The sequence below is a fragment of the Osmerus mordax genome, chromosome 8 (genome assembly GCF_038355195.1).
Source record: "Osmerus mordax isolate fOsmMor3 chromosome 8, fOsmMor3.pri, whole genome shotgun sequence".
NCBI lineage: Eukaryota > Metazoa > Chordata > Actinopteri > Osmeriformes > Osmeridae > Osmerus > Osmerus mordax.
Window position 1 is genome coordinate 1,556,503 of NC_090057.1, and position 21,551 is coordinate 1,578,053.

At 52.3% G+C, this 21,551-nt stretch overlaps 1 protein-coding gene across 1 annotated transcript in view; it reads right to left on the minus strand.

Moving 5' to 3' along the window:
* mdn1 (midasin AAA ATPase 1) overlaps positions 1 to 21,429 on the minus strand; it is a 40,084-nt gene extending 18,655 nt beyond the window's left edge. The window contains exons 1-60 of the mRNA XM_067241152.1: positions 21,297 to 21,429; positions 20,732 to 20,958; positions 20,416 to 20,640; positions 20,220 to 20,327; positions 19,910 to 20,102; positions 19,586 to 19,795; positions 19,362 to 19,493; positions 19,127 to 19,230; positions 18,926 to 19,040; positions 18,559 to 18,764; positions 17,607 to 17,688; positions 17,308 to 17,403; positions 16,955 to 17,067; positions 16,333 to 16,481; positions 16,184 to 16,244; positions 15,873 to 16,084; positions 15,652 to 15,755; positions 15,397 to 15,541; positions 14,877 to 14,973; positions 14,664 to 14,777; positions 14,412 to 14,559; positions 14,024 to 14,131; positions 13,689 to 13,840; positions 13,270 to 13,448; positions 12,937 to 13,145; positions 12,508 to 12,654; positions 12,253 to 12,394; positions 11,746 to 11,880; positions 11,213 to 11,351; positions 10,946 to 11,084; positions 10,571 to 10,701; positions 10,351 to 10,489; positions 10,140 to 10,254; positions 9,756 to 10,016; positions 9,111 to 9,308; positions 8,788 to 8,996; positions 8,523 to 8,645; positions 8,168 to 8,365; positions 7,960 to 8,067; positions 7,375 to 7,563; positions 7,180 to 7,269; positions 6,794 to 7,057; positions 6,254 to 6,518; positions 5,733 to 5,892; positions 5,509 to 5,625; positions 5,205 to 5,413; positions 4,779 to 4,927; positions 4,454 to 4,653; positions 4,130 to 4,353; positions 3,609 to 3,722; positions 3,353 to 3,482; positions 2,965 to 3,071; positions 2,707 to 2,840; positions 2,168 to 2,328; positions 1,791 to 1,911; positions 1,377 to 1,584; positions 1,040 to 1,283; positions 812 to 935; positions 308 to 472; positions 8 to 222 (exon numbers count right to left, since the gene is read on the minus strand). Of these exons, the coding sequence (XP_067097253.1) occupies positions 8 to 222; positions 308 to 472; positions 812 to 935; positions 1,040 to 1,283; positions 1,377 to 1,584; positions 1,791 to 1,911; positions 2,168 to 2,328; positions 2,707 to 2,840; positions 2,965 to 3,071; positions 3,353 to 3,482; positions 3,609 to 3,722; positions 4,130 to 4,353; positions 4,454 to 4,653; positions 4,779 to 4,927; positions 5,205 to 5,413; positions 5,509 to 5,625; positions 5,733 to 5,892; positions 6,254 to 6,518; positions 6,794 to 7,057; positions 7,180 to 7,269; positions 7,375 to 7,563; positions 7,960 to 8,067; positions 8,168 to 8,365; positions 8,523 to 8,645; positions 8,788 to 8,996; positions 9,111 to 9,308; positions 9,756 to 10,016; positions 10,140 to 10,254; positions 10,351 to 10,489; positions 10,571 to 10,701; positions 10,946 to 11,084; positions 11,213 to 11,351; positions 11,746 to 11,880; positions 12,253 to 12,394; positions 12,508 to 12,654; positions 12,937 to 13,145; positions 13,270 to 13,448; positions 13,689 to 13,840; positions 14,024 to 14,131; positions 14,412 to 14,559; positions 14,664 to 14,777; positions 14,877 to 14,973; positions 15,397 to 15,541; positions 15,652 to 15,755; positions 15,873 to 16,084; positions 16,184 to 16,244; positions 16,333 to 16,481; positions 16,955 to 17,067; positions 17,308 to 17,403; positions 17,607 to 17,688; positions 18,559 to 18,764; positions 18,926 to 19,040; positions 19,127 to 19,230; positions 19,362 to 19,493; positions 19,586 to 19,795; positions 19,910 to 20,102; positions 20,220 to 20,327; positions 20,416 to 20,640; positions 20,732 to 20,958; positions 21,297 to 21,392 (9,359 nt within the window). The 5' untranslated portion in view covers positions 21,393 to 21,429. The remainder of the gene's footprint in view (positions 1 to 7; positions 223 to 307; positions 473 to 811; positions 936 to 1,039; positions 1,284 to 1,376; positions 1,585 to 1,790; positions 1,912 to 2,167; positions 2,329 to 2,706; positions 2,841 to 2,964; positions 3,072 to 3,352; positions 3,483 to 3,608; positions 3,723 to 4,129; positions 4,354 to 4,453; positions 4,654 to 4,778; positions 4,928 to 5,204; positions 5,414 to 5,508; positions 5,626 to 5,732; positions 5,893 to 6,253; positions 6,519 to 6,793; positions 7,058 to 7,179; positions 7,270 to 7,374; positions 7,564 to 7,959; positions 8,068 to 8,167; positions 8,366 to 8,522; positions 8,646 to 8,787; positions 8,997 to 9,110; positions 9,309 to 9,755; positions 10,017 to 10,139; positions 10,255 to 10,350; positions 10,490 to 10,570; positions 10,702 to 10,945; positions 11,085 to 11,212; positions 11,352 to 11,745; positions 11,881 to 12,252; positions 12,395 to 12,507; positions 12,655 to 12,936; positions 13,146 to 13,269; positions 13,449 to 13,688; positions 13,841 to 14,023; positions 14,132 to 14,411; positions 14,560 to 14,663; positions 14,778 to 14,876; positions 14,974 to 15,396; positions 15,542 to 15,651; positions 15,756 to 15,872; positions 16,085 to 16,183; positions 16,245 to 16,332; positions 16,482 to 16,954; positions 17,068 to 17,307; positions 17,404 to 17,606; positions 17,689 to 18,558; positions 18,765 to 18,925; positions 19,041 to 19,126; positions 19,231 to 19,361; positions 19,494 to 19,585; positions 19,796 to 19,909; positions 20,103 to 20,219; positions 20,328 to 20,415; positions 20,641 to 20,731; positions 20,959 to 21,296) is intronic.
* Between the last annotated feature and the right edge of the window lie 122 nt (positions 21,430 to 21,551).

Here is a 21,551-nt window from a genome sequence, read left to right on the forward strand (position 1 = left end):
TGTGTACCTGCACTCAGCCAGGACAGGCATGGCCATGTTGTTCCACAGCAGGGCGCTGACATCCTGCAGCTGCTGGCTCCTCTCCCGCCATTCCCCGAGGGTGACCCTGGAGGCCGAAAGGAGCGACATCCCTGTGGGGTCCCAGCCGCCCCCACTCTCAATGCTGCTTAGAACTCCCAGCATGCAATGCGACCACACAGCTTTATTCAGCATGCCAGGACCCTGGAAAGGAAAACAACATGACAGTTATTTTCAACTTTACATTCCGATTAGAACACCATTAGACGTTACACTGTAGCTACGGTACCGTGCTGTCAGGTACCAGAGATGACTTTGCTGCCATCTGGGTCTCTGGATTCAGGGGGTCCCACTTCAGCCAGCGCTCGGGGTCAGAGGTCACGCTGCTGCTCCACAGAGAGGCCAGGGCTTCAGACAGCAGCTCGCACCACACAAACTGCAGCTCCTCCGAAGGCTGGGGGGAGGAGTGCAACACGGTCACCACACAGGACAGAAACACGGTCACCACACAGGACAGAAACACGGTCACCACACAAACTGCAGCTCCTCCGAAGGCTGGGGGGAGGAGTGCAACACGGTCACCACACAGGACAGAAACACGGTCACCACACAAACTGCAGCTCCTCCGAAGGCTGGGGGGAGGAGTGCAACACGGTCACCACACAGGACAGAAACACGGTCACCACACAGGACAGAAACACGGTCACCACACAGGACAGAAACACGGTCACCACACAGGACAGAAACATGGACGCTTTGGCGCTTGAAAGGTTAAACAGGGAGTCTCACTGACCCGGTCACTGCTGAGCAGGAACCAGAGAGGCTGCAGCTGGCTGACGTTCATGGGAGTGGACTGGAGGCAGAAGCGCAGGTGCTGGGAGAGTTCCCTCCTCATGCTGTCCTCCCTGTCCCTATCCCTGAGGAAGCAACACCACCAGATATTCAACCCTGACGAGACAACACTGCAGCGAGCAAACATGGCCGACCACCTCCTTCACCACGGCGTTCCACTGCTCCCTACCCCTGCGTGAGGGCCATCTGCAGCAGGTCTGCACACAGCCGGAGCTGGTTGAGAAGGGCTAGTTCCTCCACCAGCGGCCAGAGCTGGGCCCTGCGGCGCAGCTGCAGTAACACCTCCCTGCAGGCGGGGGCGCTGTCTGCCGGCTGGCCGTCTCCCGTCACGGACGGACGAACTTCCAGGAGGCCGCAGGAGGTCATGTGACCCTGCTGCTGCTCCACGCAGGACACCAACCTCTCCAGCACACCTGAGGAGCACGACGTAACAGACATCAGAGGAAGCCAATGCGCAGAACATTTTCCCCGACGGCCGACGTTAGAAGCCGTGTGATTCAGCCGACCTGAGTTCTGCGGCTCGAGCTGGTTGTTGGCGAGCAGGACCAGGCCCCAGGCCTCCAGCAGCCTCTCCTTGGTCTCCAGGCCCAGGACAGCCTCCTGGAGGCGGGCCACCTCCTGCTTCCTGGACGAGCCGTCCAGCCTCAGGTCCCCCACATCCAGGACGTGGCTCAGGACTCTCAGACGAGACGCACACTCAGCCACTGACTCCAACTGAAAGAGGGTGTTTGTTTTTGTTTTTTATTACACATTTATAGTATTGTTGTTTCTTATTGTTCCTTAATGTTTTTTTTATTGTTTAAAATGTTTCTCAATAAGGTGAAGACGTGTCAACATCCAGTACTGTGACTTTTCAAAATAACACATCAGGAAGATTAACAGGAAGCATTAGGAGGTCTGTGATCAGACATTCTCTGTACCTTGAAGGGCAGTGGTTTTCCCAGTGTCTTCTGGATGCCCTTCAGGGCAGTGGCCACAGTGACCGGGGTGGACAGGACCGTCTGGATGGCAGCTGACACCGTCTGCAGCTCCTGCTGTCCTCTGGAAGACAAGAGAAACCTCACGTCACCATCACACAGCCTGACCAGCAGCCTGACCACAGCAGCCTGGACACAGCAGTCTGACCACAGCAGTCTGACCACAGCAGCCTGACCACACAGCCGGATCACAGCAGCCTGACCACAGCAGTCTGACCACACAGCCTGACCACAGCAGTCTGACCACAGCAGCCTGACCACAGCCTCTCACCAGGGTGGTGTCTGGGAGAGTGTGGGGGATCTGTGGAGGATAAACTCACTCGTAGGTGCCGTCCCCCAGGAGCAGATGAGGCAGCCGTAAGATCAGGTGCTTCTGGACCCACTGCCAGTGCAGCGACAGCACCGACACGCCCTGGGAGTCTGCGGGGAGCGTGTTGCACACGTCCCAGAAGCGGTCTCTCCACTGCAGCAGCTGCAGAACCTGGAGACACACACACACAGTTATATACACACACACGCACAGTTATACACACACACACACACACAGTTATACACACACACACAGTTATACACACACACACACAGTTATACACACACACGCACAGTTATACACACACATACACACACAGTTATACACACACACACAGTTATACACACACACACACAGTTATACACACACACGCACAGTTATACACACACACGCACAGTTATACACATACACACACACACAGTTATACACACACACACACACAGTTACACACACGCACAGTTATACACAGAGCAGCCATGATTGAGGTTTATGAGATGCAATAAGGAGCCTTCAGATGAAGTGACTAGTGTGTAATGCCTGGAGTCTGACCTCGAACATGAGGTGGTCTGATATGTAGGGCTGGCCTGTCTGGATGCCCTCCAGGATGAAGTCGTCCCATAGGTCGAAAAAGGAGCGTAGGTGTATCAGCACCGGGTGTGGCAGGTGGCCGATGTCCACTGTCCCTTCAGGTGAGGGAAAACAAAATAGGAATCAACACCAACATCCTGTAACTTTTTTTGTGTTTTTTTTTTTTTAAGCGTCCAGGTGGAAGTGTGTTTCAGCTGGGCTCCTTGTGTGTTTGGGTACCTTTGGAGAACGCGGTGGCCAGTCTTAGGGCGCTGTTGTGTGCTGATGCATTGATGGCACAGGTGCAGATGACAGCCCTCTCCTCTCTGTCCATCTGCAGGACAATCCTGTGAAAACACAAAACACACCCGGTGACTCCTTCCCCATCGCAGCGACACCAGTGGTCAGACTGAGGCACCAGCGGTCCGACTGAGACTCCAGCGATCAGACTGAGACTCCAGCGATCAGACTGAGACTCCAGCGGTCAGACTGAGACTCCAGCGATCAGACTGAGACTCCAGCGATCAGACTGAGACTCCAGCGGTCAGACTGAGACTCCAGCGATCAGACTGAGACTCCAGCGATCAGACTGAGACTCCAGCGGTCAGACTGAGACTCGGGCACGTACCTGTTAGCGACGGCGTTCAGGGCCTCCATGAACTCCATGTACCTCTCCTCATCCTCAAAGTTGCACGTGTTGGCCAGAATGTCCAGATATTGCTTGTTCCATCGCATGTCCACCAGGATCCTGTAGTCATCTACCCACATCGCAGACGCCGTTAACCTCAACACTGCAGCTCTCAAAAGCACTCAAACTTTTTCATTTGTTTGTGAAATCTTTTTGTGTTGATGTAGAAGTGTTTTAGCGGGTGTGTGTTTGGTACCTGTGCTGTGCGGCTGCAGCAGTTCGGTGAGGCTCTTGCCCTTGACCATCAGCTTGCTGGAGAACACCGCCTTCAGAGCTCGGTTTCCCGCCTCCAGTTGCACCAGCGCCGGATCTGCAAACAAGCAGAGCGGAAAAAAAATATTAGACTTCAAGTATGTTTACAGAGTAAAAGTACGAACACACATTTGTTAAAGCTGGTTTGGGCTGGCCAACATTTTTACAACGTCTGGCTCCGCCTCTGCCTACCGCCACAAATATATATATTTTTTATGGGTCACAGACACTGTCCATTCTACATTTTCATATTGTCGGTTAATAGTTTGACGGTCATTAACGAGCGGTCAGAATTTAGTTTCTAAATGAGCATCCCTGGTACACAGCACATACGTATCCCTCACAGAACGTTCCAGAGCAACGAAGTTGACATATTAAGTATGTGAGTGTACCGTCAGGACCTAATGTCCCTGATATTAACGCTCCAACTGCCTGCTTGTCTGTGGCTCCATCTCTGGGACGTACCGGGGGCGGACTTGTAGCTCCTGCCCAGGTGGGCCAGCCAGCTGCTGCGCAGGATCCAGTCGCTGTGGGAGGCCCTCTCCGTCAGCAGCCTGACGGCCGTGGGGATGAGGCGCAGGGTGTCCCCATCCTCCAGGTCCACCACCCCTCCAGAGAACACCAGGCCCTCGTGGACCCCTCCGCTCTGCAGCGCCCTCTGGAGGTCACACAGGCTCAGCGGACGACTCCTGGTTCCACACACAAGGGGGAAGCCACACAGACATCAGCCTTGTAGCTCCAAAACCAAACCTTCTCTACGTTACCCGTGAGCGTGGTCCAGTGTCTGACCTCTTGCCCTGCAGGCTGAGGGTGTTGAGGCAGAAGGACAGGACCTGTCCGTCGCGGAGGACGGAGGAGAAGCAGGAGTCCTCGGTGGAGAGGAGTGCGGAGGGGAAGCCGTCCGGCCACACCCCAGCACACAGCAGCCCGCTGCCCCAGTCCTCTGTGTCCAGGATGGCTAGCCGTCTCTCGATCACCTGCTGGGCTTGCTGCAGAGAGACACAGCAGAACAAACAAGCGTCAACACCTGTGCTTTGGCCTGCTGTGCTGTCGAGGACTGTGATGACAGACAGGCTGGACTGCTAGGAGTGGAGGCGGCGTGTGCTGTTGGTACCCGCTGGCTGGCGGTGGTGCGCTGGCAGAGGGAGTAGGCTTCTCCACAGGAGTGCTGCAGGGCGCTGGGCAGGTCCACTCCTCTCTGCAGCTGGCAGGACAGCAGGGTGGCAGCATGGAGCAGGGAGGACACAGAGGAGGCAGGAGAGTCTGGCCGGGGAGGGAGGGAGAGGAGGAGGGAGGGAGGGAGGGAGGGAGAGGGGGAGAGAGGAGGAGGGAGGGGGAGGGAGGGAGAGTAGGAGGGAGGGAGAGAGAGAGGAGGAGGGAGGGAGGGAGAGGGAGGGAGGGGGAGGGAGGGAGGGAGGGAGAGAGGGGGAGAAGAGACTTCCATCCTTACATATCTGTCTGTTTAGATCACTTGATCAGTGGCTGGGAAAACACCAGCCACTCCTGTTTTCAAAGTAAAGGACCGTCTCTGGAAGCTTACCCCAGATGGTGGTCTTGATGTCAGCGTGGATTTCGATGAGCAGATCACACACGCAGTCCCCGGTCACTCCCACTGTGTGCAGCACAGTCTTCAGGTCCAGAGAGTCCCAGCACACACCCTCGTGTTCTCCTGGGACGTAGATCTCCACCCCTCGGTTCCTCATGGCCCTGGAGATCTCCCCGTGCGCGGGGTCCATGGTCAGGAACAGCCTGGAGGAACGCGGGACACCAGCTCACGTCAGGCGGAGCCCCCAGGTGTTGCTGTCCGTGTGCTGAGCCAGGAGTTCCAGCTCTGTGTGACGTACCTGAAGTTGGGGTGAGGCGTGATCCTGGGCGTGGTCCCGTCGATGACGCCACGCTCGTTGATGGTCAGACAGCCGCCCGGTTCCAGCAGGGCGTTGAGGCGGTCCAGCACCGAGGGGCTGAACACAAACAAATTTAAGTCACACTGACGTCGACTCTGCTCAGGTTGGCTGAAGCTCTTGGATGCCTGTAACCCCCTCCTCTCACCCCGGCATCCTCCCCTCACCTGCAGAAGTTGACGTTGTCCATGAGCAGCCAGTCCCCAGCCTGCAGGGCCTGCACCAACATCCCATCCAGCCACTCGAAGCCTCCGTTGGTCCAGCCGTCCTGCAGCTGGGCCAGACGCTCCTTCAGCAGGGTGAAGTCCATCTGCAGCTTGGACATGTCTGAGGACGACAGTGCAGCCCATCACACAGGGTCTCCACTCACCTTACTGTAGCTGCTGTGGTTTTACTTCATTGTTTGTTTGATCCTTGTTGCATTCATGTTTACATTTTGTTTGTTTTATTAGAATCTGGGTCATAGCATCCTTCTAATAAAACAAACAACATTTAAACATGAATGCAACAAGGATAAAAAAAACAAACAATGAAATATAACCACACCAGTGACATTAACCACACCAGTGACATTAACCACACCAGCGACATTAACCACACCAGCGACATTAGCTCGCAGTCAGTTTGTTTTTAAACAGGACAGCCGTTCATGGAAGGGCCAAACACAGCGTGTGAGGGAGGGCCGTACCTGTGAAGACCTTGAGTTTAGTGTTGAGCTTCTGCAGCAGCAGGATGATGACCTCCAGCTTGTTCAGGGCGTCCGAGGTGACCGTCCCCCCAGTGCTCTCCAGACCCTCGTCCTTCAGCCAGCGGCAGAACAGGCTCCAGGTCTTCAGCAGGAACTCTGTGTCCTGCACCGCCCCATCCAGCGACATCAGGCCCCGCCTCGTCACCATGGCAACCACGTAGTCCACCGTCTCCAGCACCTGTTGCCATGGCCGCATGATGTCCACCTGGGGGAACGCAGAAGCAGGCTCTGACGCGTCGCGTTCTCGGTTTGAATTGGGAAAAAACGGTTCACGCACGCGGCACGAGGCAATTGGGCACGTGGGCCATTTAAACTAGCAAGCGTAACACAGCTAGCACAACAAGGAAGTAAGCGCTAGGCTTTCTTTTACACCCTCTGTTCGCACTAAGCCGCTTTAGAGGAGAACACCAGGCAAATCTGAGCTATAAAACCAAGTCTGCTCTGCAGGGTGAAGGCAGCTGTCCCAGGTTGCTGAGTTACCTGCTCGAACCCGCCCAGCAGCTCTGTGGTATCCATGGCGCTGTTCATGGCCATGACCCGGAGACGGTGGCCTGTGAGCAGAGCCAGCAGACGCACCAGGCTGGTCTTCCCGCTGGCTGTGGGGCCCACCAGGATGGACATCCAGCCCATCTCCACACACTTCATGACCGACTCCAGAGGGCGCAGGGCCTGGTGGGTGATGGACAGGGGGGGGTCCAGGACCACTGGGGCCCCCCCACTGCGCTGAAGGACTGAGAAGCCCACCTGGGGGAACATGGCGGGGGGGATGACTTTATGCACTTTTTACACATCTGTGGGTTTTTATATAAACTCTTTATTTTTGCTTTCCGTCTAGCACTGGATGAGGTGTCGAGGCTGTGACCAACCTGAAGGTTAAGTGGTGTGATGTGGAACTGCCTTGAACCAGTGTAGGGCTCAAAATCTTCACCAAACACCTTCCGGAACACAGACAGCACCTGAACAGAGGAGTATTCATGAGAAGAGCTGACAGCTTTGAACTAGCATCAAGTTTCACAGACAACTCAAGACTAGAAGTTAGTAAACAGCAGGGCTGTACATACCTGGGTCTTATCTGTCTCTGTCCTCATCCGGTCTGCGTACACCACACCCACATGCTGACCTGGGTTGAAGAAGCCGGGCGATTGGTCGGCTTGCATCAGCTGACACCAGCGGAACATGTCTCGCAGGTTGAATTCCCAGGGGCCTCCTTTCTGACCCCACTTCCTCTCGACAGAGACTTCCTGCACGAGCTGAGGGACGGAGGGAGAGGAGGGACAAACAGAGCAGGACACAGAAGGATGGTTTGTGACCAGATATAGGACAAAGCAGTGGAGAAGAGATAAGTGGCTTGTGTATTCAGAAGCCAGTGGACCACACAGAGCTCATAGAGCCCCCCCAAAATAAAACAAAGCCAGCAGTGAACTTGGGACATTGAACCAATTACCACGAATAGCTCTATGGGCAGGGAAACGATGCCAACTGCTGGGACAGACTGGCGGGTATTGTCCTTTATTGTCACAATGGGATCAAGCGAGGACATCTAACCCTGCTGGACCCTGGCCACAGAGGGACAGACGAGGTCAGTCCAGAGTCGCACTGAACCCCAGAGGCTCTGACTGGACCAGGGACACGAGTCCTTAACCTACCCGGTTATTGAACTGCACCATTTTAGAGGTGATTTGCTTGTCGATGTTGGGGAAAATTGAGTCCCCGATAAACTCCATATCTTCACTGGTGAGTTGGTCCACAAACACCTGTAAAAGGCAGGAGTGCAATTACATAATTACATATATTTTATGATAATAATAACGTGATCATGTTTCTGTGTGTTTGGCTGGCTCACGTCTACAGTACCTGAGTGAACCTGTTGAGGAATGATTTGGGCAGTCCCTTGCGCCCCCCTCCCTGGATGAAGGGGTTCTGGCAGCCGTAGATCTTGGTCTTCTCGTGCTGCACCTGGAAGGTCATTCCCAGCTCCGGAATATAGATCTCTGAGCGGTGGTCAAAGCAGGCGTTCAGGCCCTCGAGAACTGACTGGGAAGCCAGGTTCAACTACAGAAGAAAAGAAAACCACAAGCATTCATATCAGTATCACATGGAAAATCATACATACACATCTAACGAACACAAAGACTCTGTATTCCATAACATAACTCTATAACATAATTCCATAACTCTGAAATACAGTAGGTTGTGGGAGATATCGTACCTCATCCAGGACTATCCAGTGACCAGCCTTCAGTGCAGCCAGAAGAGGACCATCTCGCCAAGCAAACTCTCCCCCCTTCCCCCCCTCTACAGGCAGGTCAGTCCCAAACAGATCCGTCACATCCTGCCCCGGGACAAAACAACATCATTAACCGATCAGGGAGTGATCGCTAGTCCACCCGTCTCTTTTGAGACATTATATAGCAGCAGAAGCACAGATGTTCTGGCTAACATAAACATTGAGAGACTGGGGAACAGGGGCTTACCGTTTGTTCAGAGAGATTAATTCGGACCAGGTGGTTCCCAGAGGCCTTGGCCAGGGCTGCCACCAGGCTGGTCTTGCCCACGCCAGGGGAGCCCTCCAGCAGCACGGGCCTCTGGAGCTTCAGGGCTCGGAGGATCCTCTGGGCGTTCACCGCAGTGGTGCCCGCGGCCAGGGCGTAGTCTGACAGGCTCCGGCTCTCAGTCGCTGGTCCTGAAGGGTCGAGGGGAAATAAAGATGAAGTCGACCTGCATTTCCAGACACAGCAGAGAATCTGCTATGGAAACACTACTGCAGGACACGTCCAGAGGAAAAAAACGTCCAGACCTAGGGCGATGTAGAAGGGGTCGATGCCGAAGAAGTCATCCCCCAGCTGGGGCTCCCTGGGCAGGGTGGTGTCGTACACCCGCAGGGCGTCCAGCATCTCCTGGTCCAGCTGGGTGACCCTGCTCAGCCTCTGCTGCAGGAAGCCCAGACAGGACCGGCGAGCCACCAGGGCACTCTCAGCTGACGACGCCGTCGTGCCTGATGGGTAACAACACGGGGGAGGAGGGGGAGGTGGGGGGGAGGAGAGGAGGGGGGAGGAGGAGTGGGAGAGAGGAGGGGGGGTGGGGGGGAGGTGGAAGAGAGGAGGGGAAGAGAGGAGGGGGGGGGGGGGAGTGGAAGAGAGGAGGGAGGGGTGGGGGGAGGTGGAAGAGAGGAGGGGAGGGGGGAGGAGGAGGGGGGGAGTGGGAGAGAGGAGGGAGGGGTGGGGGGAGTGGGAGAGAGGAGGGAGGGGTGGGGGGAGTGGGAGAGAGGAGGGAGGGGTGGGGGGAGTGGGAGAGAGCAGGGAGGGGTGGGGGGAGGAGGGGGTGGGGGGGAGTGAGAGAAAGAAGAGGAAATTAGGAAGAGGAGGAGGACACTTGAGTCATGTGATTCTAGCACTTCCTGAGTTTACACAGGTGGAGTCAGTGTCGTGTGGCAGTGTCTGACCTGATCCGATGCCGTCCACGTACACCAGACAGGCAGCGTGGATGAAGGCAGTGATGGTGTCCAGCCTGAGGTCCCACTCAGCCTCCTCCTCATCCTCCTCCGCCCCCATGGTCATAAAGCCATCCATGTCACGCTCACACACCACGTTCAGGAAGTGGACCCAGGACAGGATGTCCCTCACGCTCAGGATGCAGCGCCGTCCGAACTCCTGACTGGTTAGCCAGTCGATGAAGTCCAGCATCAGCTCAGCGATGTCTCCGCCTGCATGGAGGGGGACAGGGCGCGTCGTCAGGGTTACGGGATGCGTCAGAGAGAGAGGGGAGGAGGAGGGGGGCTTTACTCCAGACGTGAGACAGACTGAGCGGAGGAGAGGAGCTGGGGTACCGTCTATGGCGAGGCCTGAGCGCAGGTTGTGTTGGATGATCTGGACCAGGTCACTACGGCTGTTGGTCTGAGGGCACCAGATCTCGGTGAACCTGTTCCTGAGAGCTGGGGAAAGCTGCACACACACACACACAGAGAGAACAAGTGTATGGTTTAAATAACCAGAAGCCATGATGGCTGATCTTTCAGGATCTACATTTAAGAGCTTTACCTCCTTCTTGCCGAAGTCTCCTCCAGGGTTCATGGTGGCCACCAGGCGGAAGCTGGGCGCCGCTGTGATCACCTCCACATCATCATCATCCCCGCTGCCCTTCTCAGCCAGCAACAGGGACCTCTCCGTCTCCAGAACGCTGCGAGGGGAAGAGGTCAAAGGTCAGTGACGCTCATGTGTGAGGGAGAGCTAAGAGCCGTGACGGAGAGAGCGTGCCCACCTGTTGAGTCTCTCCAGCACAGAATCGTCTGCCAGGGAGATCTCGTCCATGAGGAACACCCCTGCCTGCTTCATGGCCTGGACCAGAGGCCCGTCCTGCCACTCAAACAGACGGCCGTCTTCTGCGTCCACCTGCAGCGCCGCACAGCACACAGGCAGTACCAGCAGGGGGTTAGGACTTCCTATCTGCTTTACCTGCAGTTAGTCTGGAGGTACCTGACTAGGGTTGTAACCAAGATTATGCTGCCAGATAGGGGTTTTTCAGCTACATTTAAGTGTAGCATATAGGCTAACCTGTAATTTAGCTCATTTAATTTTAATTAATTTAAAATTATGATTTTTTTTTTTATGAAGCAATTCCCATGCAAGCCTGTACCTGATGTGTCCCGGCGTGTCTGACCGGACGCAGCCCTCCCAGGAAGTCTGATGTCTCCATGTGCAGGTGACAGTTCAGGGAGAAGAACTGCTGTCCTGCCAGGGCAGCAAACAGCTGGCAGATGGTCGTCTTTCCACACCTAAGAAGAAAATAAAAAACAATAAATAAAAACCACAAAACTTCAGCCCTCAGAAGTGTTCCCTTTCACTCCACTCGGAGATCAGACAGACGAGTTGAGTTTGTGCGGTGTCTGTTTCAGGTCCATACCCTGTGTCTCCCACCAGGAGGACCGACTCTCCGAATCGCAGCGCTCGCCCCACCAGGACGGCCAGCCTCCGCATGCTGTGCGTCCACACCACGTGACGGAACTCCTCGGGGACGCCCGCGATGCTGTCCACGAAAGGACCTGCCGTGCAGACCACATCACAACTCCTAATCGGTCCTAACACTCTGGCCAATACTAATGTCCCACTGAGTGGAGAACCCCCCACATGCAACACTGCACAACACGCAACGCTCTTCACACTCAATAGAAACTCCAGGATCTAACTCCTGATAGACAACATAAAACAGTGATTCAACACCTCAAGAGTTCATACTCAGTGTTTACCTAAAATGTCAACCGCTGGTTTAGTTGAGAGCCATTTCATATTTTGTTCAGTTTAATAAGTGCTTGAATAATGCAGACAGTGCAGTTGACCTATTGAGCTGAAATGGAGGGTTGTTCTGTGGTCAGACTGTGGCGTTGCGGCGCATTGGTTCTGGCACGGTATGACGCTCTGTCCTCTGATTGTACTCACTGAACTGAGTGGTGACCTGCTGTTCAGAGAACAGGGAGTCAGGGTTCACCCTCCGCTTGAAGTGCTTTTCCAGGATGGACTGGATGATGGCCGCCTCGTCTGCCTTCCTTACTCGGCCTGCCAGCAGCATGAATCCTGACAGACACACAAGCAGGTGCGATTTACAACAACGCGACTACAAGAGCTGGAAGACACTGTGGGTTATGTGTTGTTCGGCCCGTGAGACAGAATCTGTTAGGGGTGGGAATCGTTTGGTACCTCACGATTCGATTCAGATCGATTCGATTAGAAATCGATTCACAACTTTTCCGAGATTTTTTGAAAAAAACAACAACAAAAAAATATATATATACAAAAGCGAAGCATAATAAAAACACATTTATTCCCATAAATTTTTTAATAGATCAGAATCGTTAGCAGACTGAATCGCGATTCAAATGTGAATCGATTTTTTCCCCCACCGCTAGAATCGGTCTCATCTACGTTTCTGTAACTATCTGGCGTTACCATCGTCAGCCAAATGCTGCAGCCAATCCCTCGACGTCTCTGTCTGTTCCTCCAGCCTATAGCGGTCTGCCCAGCGGAACAGGTCCCTGAGGGTGATGAAGCCATGTTTCCCCGCAAACACAGACGATCCCCTGCGCAGGGACTGGAGCACACATCCAAAAGGTCACATGAGCGATCATCCCAAAGGTCACATGTGCGATGAAACCCTGCAGCGAGCTGGCTGAAGACGCAGCGTCCCTGGTGGTTAGCGCTCACCTGCAGGTCCTGCATGACCTGGACCAGCTTGGTGCAGTAGGACGGAGGGAGGCTGCACCTCTGGTGGAGGATGACCTCCAACTCGGCGCTCGGCAGCTCGTCAAAGTGCAGCTCCACAAAGCGGTTCCTGAACGCCCTGGAGAGGACCTGGGGAAGAAAGGAAGAGGAGTCAGATGGCTGAGTGGTTAGGGACACGGGCTATTAATCAGAAGGTTGCCGGTTCGATTCCCGGCCGTGCGAAAAGAAATGACGTTGGCACTTCACCTTACTTGCCTCGTGGAGAATGTCCCTGTACTGACTGTAAGTTGCTCTGGATAAGACAGTCTGCTAAATGACTAAACATTTCTAAAAATGAAGAGACTCAACCAACCAGCCCCTGTCAACACTAACCCTTAACCACTACTCTACTGAAGCCACAACAAGGTCTACCTTTCTACCCCCGTAGAGGCCTGGAGGGTTCTGGGTGGCGAAGAGCATGAATCTGGGGTGGGCTTTGATCACTTCCTGGGTCTCTGCTACAAAGAGCTCTCGGTTGTCATCCAGGAGTCTGTTCAGGGCCTCCAGAACATCGGTGGGGGCCAGATTCAACTCATCCAGGATGATCCAGTAGCCTTTCCTCATAGCATCAATGAGAACGCCTGGAGAGAGAGCACACACACACACACACACACGTTACACTATGACCCTGACAGAGGCTCTGGTGGGAGGGAAAGAAGTGGTCTTTCCGTGGATTTGACTGGGCTGTATCTAAATGTCTGATACCCTCTTTGAAGACCAGCTTTCCCCCGTCGTCAGAGGAGTAGCAGCCCATGTACTCCTGGATGTCTGTGTGTTCGTGGTTGTTGATCCTCACACACTGGTTCCCTGTGGCGGACGCCAGCCACCTGATCAGGCTGGTCTTCCCCACAGACGTCTCTCCCTGGATCAGGACGGGATGGCTCCTGAAGGAGGCAAACAAATGGTGTGATTCTCTAACAACCCGTTTGCAATGAAAACAAGCGATTTTGTAGTTTGACCTCTATAGGAACGGCCAAGTGCCTGGAGCAAACTAAATTGACCTGTGGTGTACGGTTAGAGGATAATTGACTCTTAACTGGGCCAGTTGTCCCATGAGAAGCTCCCTACCACTAATCCCAATAAGCAAACTAGTGGGGGAGGGGGGTTAGTGGAGGTTTTCCTACCCTGCGGACACCACTCTGGCCAGATCACGGAGGTTGAGCTTGACAGAGGAGGTGAGGATGTAGTTGGGGTCCAGAGCTGGCTCCATCTCCCCCTGGGACACCCAGTAGCCCTCCATCTCCACACAGACCCGCCCCGAGGGCTCTGGAATAGGCTGGAGGAGACACACGACACCTGCTCACTATCACGGTGGATCAGAAAACCAGGGTGGTTCAAGACGGGACGGGTTTCCCGAAAGCTTTTTAGAATCACGTGATTTCCACTTTAAGCTTTAAGGAAGTCCCTCCACTCCTTTGGGCCTGCTACATGACCTTGGTTTGTTGTCGTGCTGCATTACCTGTTTCAAACACTTGACGTTTCCCGCCAGGATGTGTTGACAAACTAGATTCTGGACGACGGGATGGGAGCTCCTGTCCAGCTGGGTCAGGAAGCTCATGCAGAACCCCTGACAGAAACACAGCACGTCACATTTCAAGCACAGTCATTTACATTTACATTTAGCAGACGCTCTTATCCAGAGCGACTTACAGTAAATACAGGGACATTCCCCCGAGGCAAGTAGGGTGAAGTGCCTTGCCCAAGGACACAACGTCAGTTGGCATGACCGGGAATCGAACTGGCAACCTTCAGATTACTAGCCCGATTCCCTCACCGCTCAGCCACCTGACTCCCCAGTCAGCGAGATCCGTAAGAATGTCAGTTTGGGCCGAGCCCTGTTCTCTCACCTCGTATAGCGAGCGCTGGACACTGTAGCAGGGGTTGGAAGCCACGTACTTCAGGGCCCTGCACAGCGTCCGCAGGCTGTAGTGAGGCCTGTGGCCCGTACCATCCACCAGGTGGCTGTTAGCCTCCTTGCGCACCGCCAGGTAAAAACTACACGCAAACAGTCACCAGGTCAGCCAAACAGTTTGAGATGAAATCAACAATGCGCAGATACTTCTCATGACGTCTCAGAGGGAGGCGCTTCTCCTCCTCACCTGATGATGCCGTTGATGACGGCCTTCGAGGGGTTCAGGCCTTTCAGGTAGTCGGAGACCAGGATCCTCAGGTCCGACTCGTTCTCCAGCTCCTCCACGTACAGTTCGGTGAACCTGAGAGGGGTTGGGACACCAGGAACATGAGGGGAAGGTTGTGAAGACGCTCAGAGGTTCAGCCGTCCACCACACCTGGTTATCTTAAGAGCTTCTCACCGGTTCCTGATGCCCAGGGGTAGGTTTCTCTTGCCCACGTCGGTGGCTGGGTTCATGCAGGCAAACAGACGGAAGTCCGGATGGCGAACGATAGGTTCTGCCCAAAGAGAAGAGGCAAGGTGATATTCCCATTGCGACATCAAAAGACCACATCTCAAAAACAGAAGGGAATCATTGTGTGCATTGCAGTCATTTAGATCCTGCACCAGCACAGCACTTAAGACAGACGAAGGGCTTCATTTAGGATCATGGTGCAGGGGGGTATGATCCTGTCAGGGTGCAGTATTGAGATCATGGTGCAGGGGGGTGTGATCCTGTCAGGGTGCAGTATTGAGATCATGGTGCAGGGGGGTGTGATCCTGTCAGGGTGCAGTATTGAGATCATGGTGCAGGGGGGTGTGATCCTGTCAGGGTGCAGTATTGAGATCATGGTGCAGGGGGGTGTGATCCTGTCAGGGTGCAGTATTGAGATCATGGTGCAGGGGGGTGTGATCCTGTCAGGGTGCAGTATTGAGCTCACCTGTGTCTCCGCGGTCCTGCAGCACCAGAGAGCCAGCACTGCCCTCCAGGAGTCCACTCAGACACTCCAGGGTTTCAGCCGCCGCTAGGTTGATCTCATCCAGCAGGATCCATTCTCCTTTCTTCACCGCCTGGGCCAGAGTCCCCTACACACACACACACACACACACACACACTCGGTAAGGATCACAATGTAATGGGTGAGTAACACTCGTGTGAGGGGAGCGAGGTGCGTCAGTAGGGATCCTTGTGTTACCTCCACAAAGGCGAAGACCATGGCCGTCTCGCATGCTTTGATCTGCAGCTGTGTTTGGCTCAGTCTCAGCGCCAATGCCTCCCACTGCTCCTGCAACAAGGCAGCTGGGGGGGAAACACACAGTCACACCACGGGAATATTTACAGCCGTAAGTCCACAATCAAGGTGTGTAATGATCCGTTCGCTTAGAAAGGTGTTTTTAAATATCTGGGAGGTAGTACCATTAGATTTTTCTTGCAACTCTTTGGTGAGGGCTGACTTGCACACGTGGTCCATGAGTTTGAGCAGGTCCTGCCAGCGTTTGCCCCTGAAGCAGGTCTGCACGTGACCCAGGAAGGTCAGGTTCTGCTTGCGGGAGTAGGACTGGGAGAACAGGTCCTCGAAGGCCTCGCGCAGCGGCAACAGGATCAGCTTGTGGTCCACAGGTTTGTACCTGGAAAAGATCCGCATCAGCAAGGAAAAGTGATGGACCCCCTTCTGACCAGGTCGGTGTGGGACTGTGCAGGTAAGAACTAGGCTACAGCCGACTCACCCTCCCAGAAGATCGGCAGTGTCGCTCTGCTGGTTCATGTTTATCACCCTTAACCTGTGTCCTGGAGGGTACGGAAGAGAGAAAAAGGGACGTGTTGGAGTTTTCAGGGGAGTGGAGGAGGGCCAAGGACATTTCTGCCCGTGTCTCACCTGTAAGGCCAGCCAGGTACTGCACGGTGGACGTCTTGCCAGTGCCGGTCTCTCCCACCAGCAGGATGGGCTCTCCCTTCACCGCACACACTGCCAGCTGCTCCAGTAGCACTGCAGAGGGGCGTGTGGCTGCAAAGGTCTGCTTCTCACTATGAACACCCAGAAAAAGAACACTTATTTGGATTTTACTTACATTTTCTTCTCTATTTCTTACCCATACTTAAACTGGAAACAGGTATTTTTGATTAAACATCCATTTAATTTAATTATTTCACTCACTATTGAAACAACTGCGATCAATAAACACCCATCTCATTTAATTCACCCATTGTCGAAACAATTAATCAAACACCCATTTCATTTAATTTCTTTCATCCACTGTTGATGAAACCCAACTATTACAATGGGCTGCACTTAAAAGCAAATAATGCATTTCAGTAGATCTGATGGGATAAAAGAAAGAATCAATCGTTTTGGGGGATTTGCTTCGAGACAGAATATTTGTTAGTTTACCATAGTGTACTTAAGGATCAATTTGATGTTTATTCAATTTACCAGCAGGGAGTCTATCTGCTCTGACTAAATGTTGGCACAGGGACGAGAGGCAGGATGCCCAACTTACACGCACAGCCGGACCACTTCATTCTGCTTCCGGACCAGAGCAACTCGGCCCACAGTGGCCTCCAGCTCGGTCACAGAGATGCCAGGCTGGTACATCTGGCAGAAATGCTGCGCCTGGGGGCACACAGTGACCAGAGCATTTACATTTAGTCATTCAGACGCTCTTATCCAGAGCGACTTACAGTAAATACAGGGACATTCCCCCCGAGGCAAGTAGGGTTGAATCGAACTAGCAACCTTCAGATTACTAGCCCGATTCCCTCACCGCTCAGCCACCTGATTCCTATGACTTTATGGAACATGTCCCTGGTACGTTGAGAGGTCTGTAAGCAGGCGAGGGAAGCGCTGTAGTACCTTCTCTTTGGAGATATTCAGCTTGCTCCCGATGACCTCAGCCACCCGCAGACGGTTCTCTGGTCGTGACAGCATAGCTGTGAAACAGTCCAGAGCCTGGAGCGGGAAAAGCATTATCTTATATTAAAAGAAGAGTATAAATACTTTAGAATTACATCCATGCTAATGTAGTCGTTTCTAATGGTCTGCAGTAGAAGTATTTAGCGGCGGTATGACGTGTTCGAATCAAAACCACAACCAGGAGAGATCTGTTTGAAACAGGTTGACGTAATTGTTTGATGACTGGATTGAGAGCGAACCTCCAGGAAGACATGCTGTGCTGTAGCTGAGGAGCTGCTGTCAAAGTTACCGGTGATCCTCTCACACCACTTGAGCAAGTCCCTGTAAAGCAGCACAAACAAAACAAGATAAAGTACATGAAAATACGTAACATACGAGTCCTGACCATGTATCAAAGCTATTACAGCAGAACTGCCTGGCCAACTTTGTTTTGGTACTTTTACGGTACACCTGCATAAAGGCATTACAGATCATAAACAGTTCAAGGCAGCGCACATATTTTAACTGCATCGATCCATGCAAACAGAACACAACTAAAATGACAGAATATAGTCAGCATATCCATTCATGTGTGTAAAAAAAATTCCCTCTTCGATTCTATAACAAAAAATTCTATTAGCCTTATTTCTGTGAAGCTATGCAGGTAACAGGTAAGTAAACAGACAAGTGGTCAAATGTAAGGGTATGAATTTGTTATCTAATGAGGTTGTCCTAAACTGACACAAGCACCAGTAGTCAGAGCCTAGTCCATAGAACAATCCAATCAATCGGCCATCGACCGCAGCAGCATCCAGTGGAAAGCTAATTAATGTCCTTGGGGGGGCTGGTGGGTTCTGTTTCAACTGGGGAGGGCACACCCCCCTCAGACAGATACGGGACCATCACATTTACATCTCTATCTGGGACTTGACCGTAGGGCTTGCATTTAGGAGCATGAAAATTGATCTTATTCTTGTGTGCCAGAGGAAAACTGTTTTGATAGGTGAATGGGTTCATATTTCAGTAGAGAGACCACCATAATAGCAATGAAGCAGAGGACAACAATGAAGTAAACTACAATTGCTTGAGTTTGGATGGTGAATTTTTTGTAAGAAGTTGTTAAATAATCTTCCACCAAGAAAGTTACTTCTACTTCTATTTCGATACCAATCATGGAAAAAAAATGGATCAGAATCAGTTTGTCTGCCCTACCTGAGGGACAGGTCTCTCCCCTCTAGGGATGTGGTTTTCTCCTCCGGCTTATACTGGGCCACCTCGGGGTCCTGCAGGCTGCCCGTGTGGCCGTGGCACAGAGAAGCAGGGCTGAGTTCAGGGTGCCTCTCCCCTGTCAGCTGGCAGTAGATATCCAGCAGTCGCTCCACCACCACGGTCAGGTTAGGGTACCTCGTCACCAACACCTAAACAGCCCAACAGACACACGAACGACACAGTAACGTCATGACAACAGCCACTGCTCCCCAAAGACGAGGAAATGGTTACAACACACAGCTACTAGCATCCAGCAGGAGCCAGACTAAGGCAGACAGGTGAATGAACTCCACGCTCTGGGACAGCTTACCTTCTTTAATTCATCTCGCACCATATTTCCCATCTGTAGTTTAGTCCAGTACTTGTCCAAGAGAGAAGCATGGCTGTGCTGTGGCCTGTACCAACTGCCGTTACCATAATACATCCTACAAATACACAACGCTCACCATTCATTTATCAGTCAACAAAGTCAATAATACACAGATGTTTATAAAAATATTGATTTGTATACCTTCTCGTGGCAAAGAACTGGAAGCCTGGAGAAACATCTATGCAGTCCTCCCGTCCTGGAATCATCAGCTTCTTATTCTCCATCAGAGGCAGCAGAACAGATATCTGCAAGAACAGCACAACACCAGGTAGACAACCATTAGACACAGCCATAACAGTCAAGAGTATTCTACATTCTATTTCCCTATCTGATTCATGAGTTTCCTTTGTGATTATCGAAGTGAACTTATTCTCACCACATCAAGAGGAGCATGGTCAATGTCTTCAAGCAGGATCCAGTGGCCTTTGGATACAGCTTGTGTCAAGGTGCCAGGCTGCCAAATAAACTTCCCTGGGATGTCTGTACACCGGTACATCCCTAGTAACATCTACAACGACATCAGTCAAGTTATTATTAGAATCACTATGACTGCAAATATGCCATATCAAACTGGTATGGTTTTGTGGCTGTTTGTCTCACTTTGCTGTCAGTCTGATCCCCAAGTTGAACCTTCAGAATTTCTGTGGCATTTGTATGGCCGGTGACTGATGCCATAAACTCCACAAGAGCAGTTTTACCACATCCGATTGGCCCTTCAAGGAGAACAGCCTTCTGGGAGGCCACTGCCATCGCCAGTCTGCGCATGTTGCGACAGGTTGAATCCACAAGCACCAGTTCCTTTGGGTTAGCCTAAAGAAAGGTGTGAAGAAAATGACAAATATCCACACAAAAAAAACACGATTAATCACATTTCTGGGTTACATAATAGCCCACGTAAGAAAACGTTCAACCTAAATGTAGTACCTGCTCTGTGTGCTTGGGGGAAACCCTGGGCAACACCACCCCACACACAGCCACAACATTCTGGGAGAGGTCTTCAGACACCACCTGGCCTCTGGTGAACTTGTTTGCCTTTTCCTGGCGCCACATCACAGTACCCTGATTGGCCAGGACAAGGGCTTTTTCGACCTCCAACTGCTGCGTTTCCTCCAATGACCTTCAAGACGATAAAAACGAGTCAGAACCTGACAGCAACAGAACGTGAAGCTGATCGCATGTCGATTATGACGTCAAAACAATCCTTCGTAACGTCAGCCAATCAGAATCGACATACTTAATCTTCATGTGGAGGATCTCCTCGCTCGATAGCACCTTTCTCAAGAAAATGGTTTTCTGATTGTCCGTCATGTGAGACACCAGGGCCAAACACTGGGCAGTGTACCTTCACAACAGGGCACAAAAAAAGTGTTATTCTCATAAATAACAATGTTTACAACATGAGGACTGTAACAGGTAGGCTGGGTACGCACCCTCGGACCATGACGTCACTGGTGAGGAGTTGAGACACACAGGCGCTCCAGTCCCAGAGGACTCGGAACTTGGCACGGTCGCTCTGGAGGAAGCGCAGGGTGGCGCCCATGAGGTCTCGCAGCTTCATCCTCCTGGGCCCATACTGCACGGACGAGGACTCCTCGCTGGTAAAAAAGAGCCTCTGAAAAACTGGAGGGGCGGTGTCAAAGTATCTGGCAGCAAACCTGTGAAGGAGAGGATGGAAAAAGACAAGAGTTGTTTGTCGTGTCACGGGATACTGATGGTCATCGGTGGTGATGCATGGGGTAGACTTACGCCTGTGCATCCGGACTAACAAAGAGGAGTTTGCTGAGGGCCACACACAAGCGCTCATGAAGATCGTGGTTTATTGTGCCATCAGCTTTGATCCTCTCTGTGTTCCTCTCAAGGAGGTCCAGGATGAGGGGCCGGAGGTGGCGGGCGATCAGGAGAGTATAGTCTTTCTCCAAGAGGAGCTGGGCGAGACATGACAGAATACTTTGTCTGTCTTGTTGGCTCCATATCTGTAGACAGGGATAAGTCGGTTAAGTCTTAACACTAAAACATACTTGAATCCTGACACGTTTAATTTCCAAACCATCATCCGTTAATTTCGTGAACAAAACACGCTTAAAACGTGATTTCAGAGTACACAACATTACAATTGTGATGCACAAACATGTATTCTGATTGTGTATGAAGTCGTAAAACGATTGATTGAAATATAAATAGACACTGTCAATTTTGAGGAGGGTGGGTTTGATAGATCAAATGAGGTTGCGCTTTCTGTTCGGTTAGCGTAAATAACTCATTATAGAAACAAAATCCAGTTTCTAATGAGTTCGAAAGAATTCTATCTTACCTGTTTTGCCAAGTATTTGCTTAGTTCGTTGTGGTTTTTATCAATATGTCTGGATATGGTACCCAGTGATGACAGGCTCAATTCTAAATTTTCCATCGTACCATTTGTCGTTTGTGGAACGGCGATCTACAACGAAATAAACGACAAATTATTAACAATGTAGTATGTTATATTCTTCGTTGACCAAATAGTGGGGTACATCACTTGCTTGTCTGTCTAGGTTGTATCACAACACAGCAAGCACGTTCCCGTCAG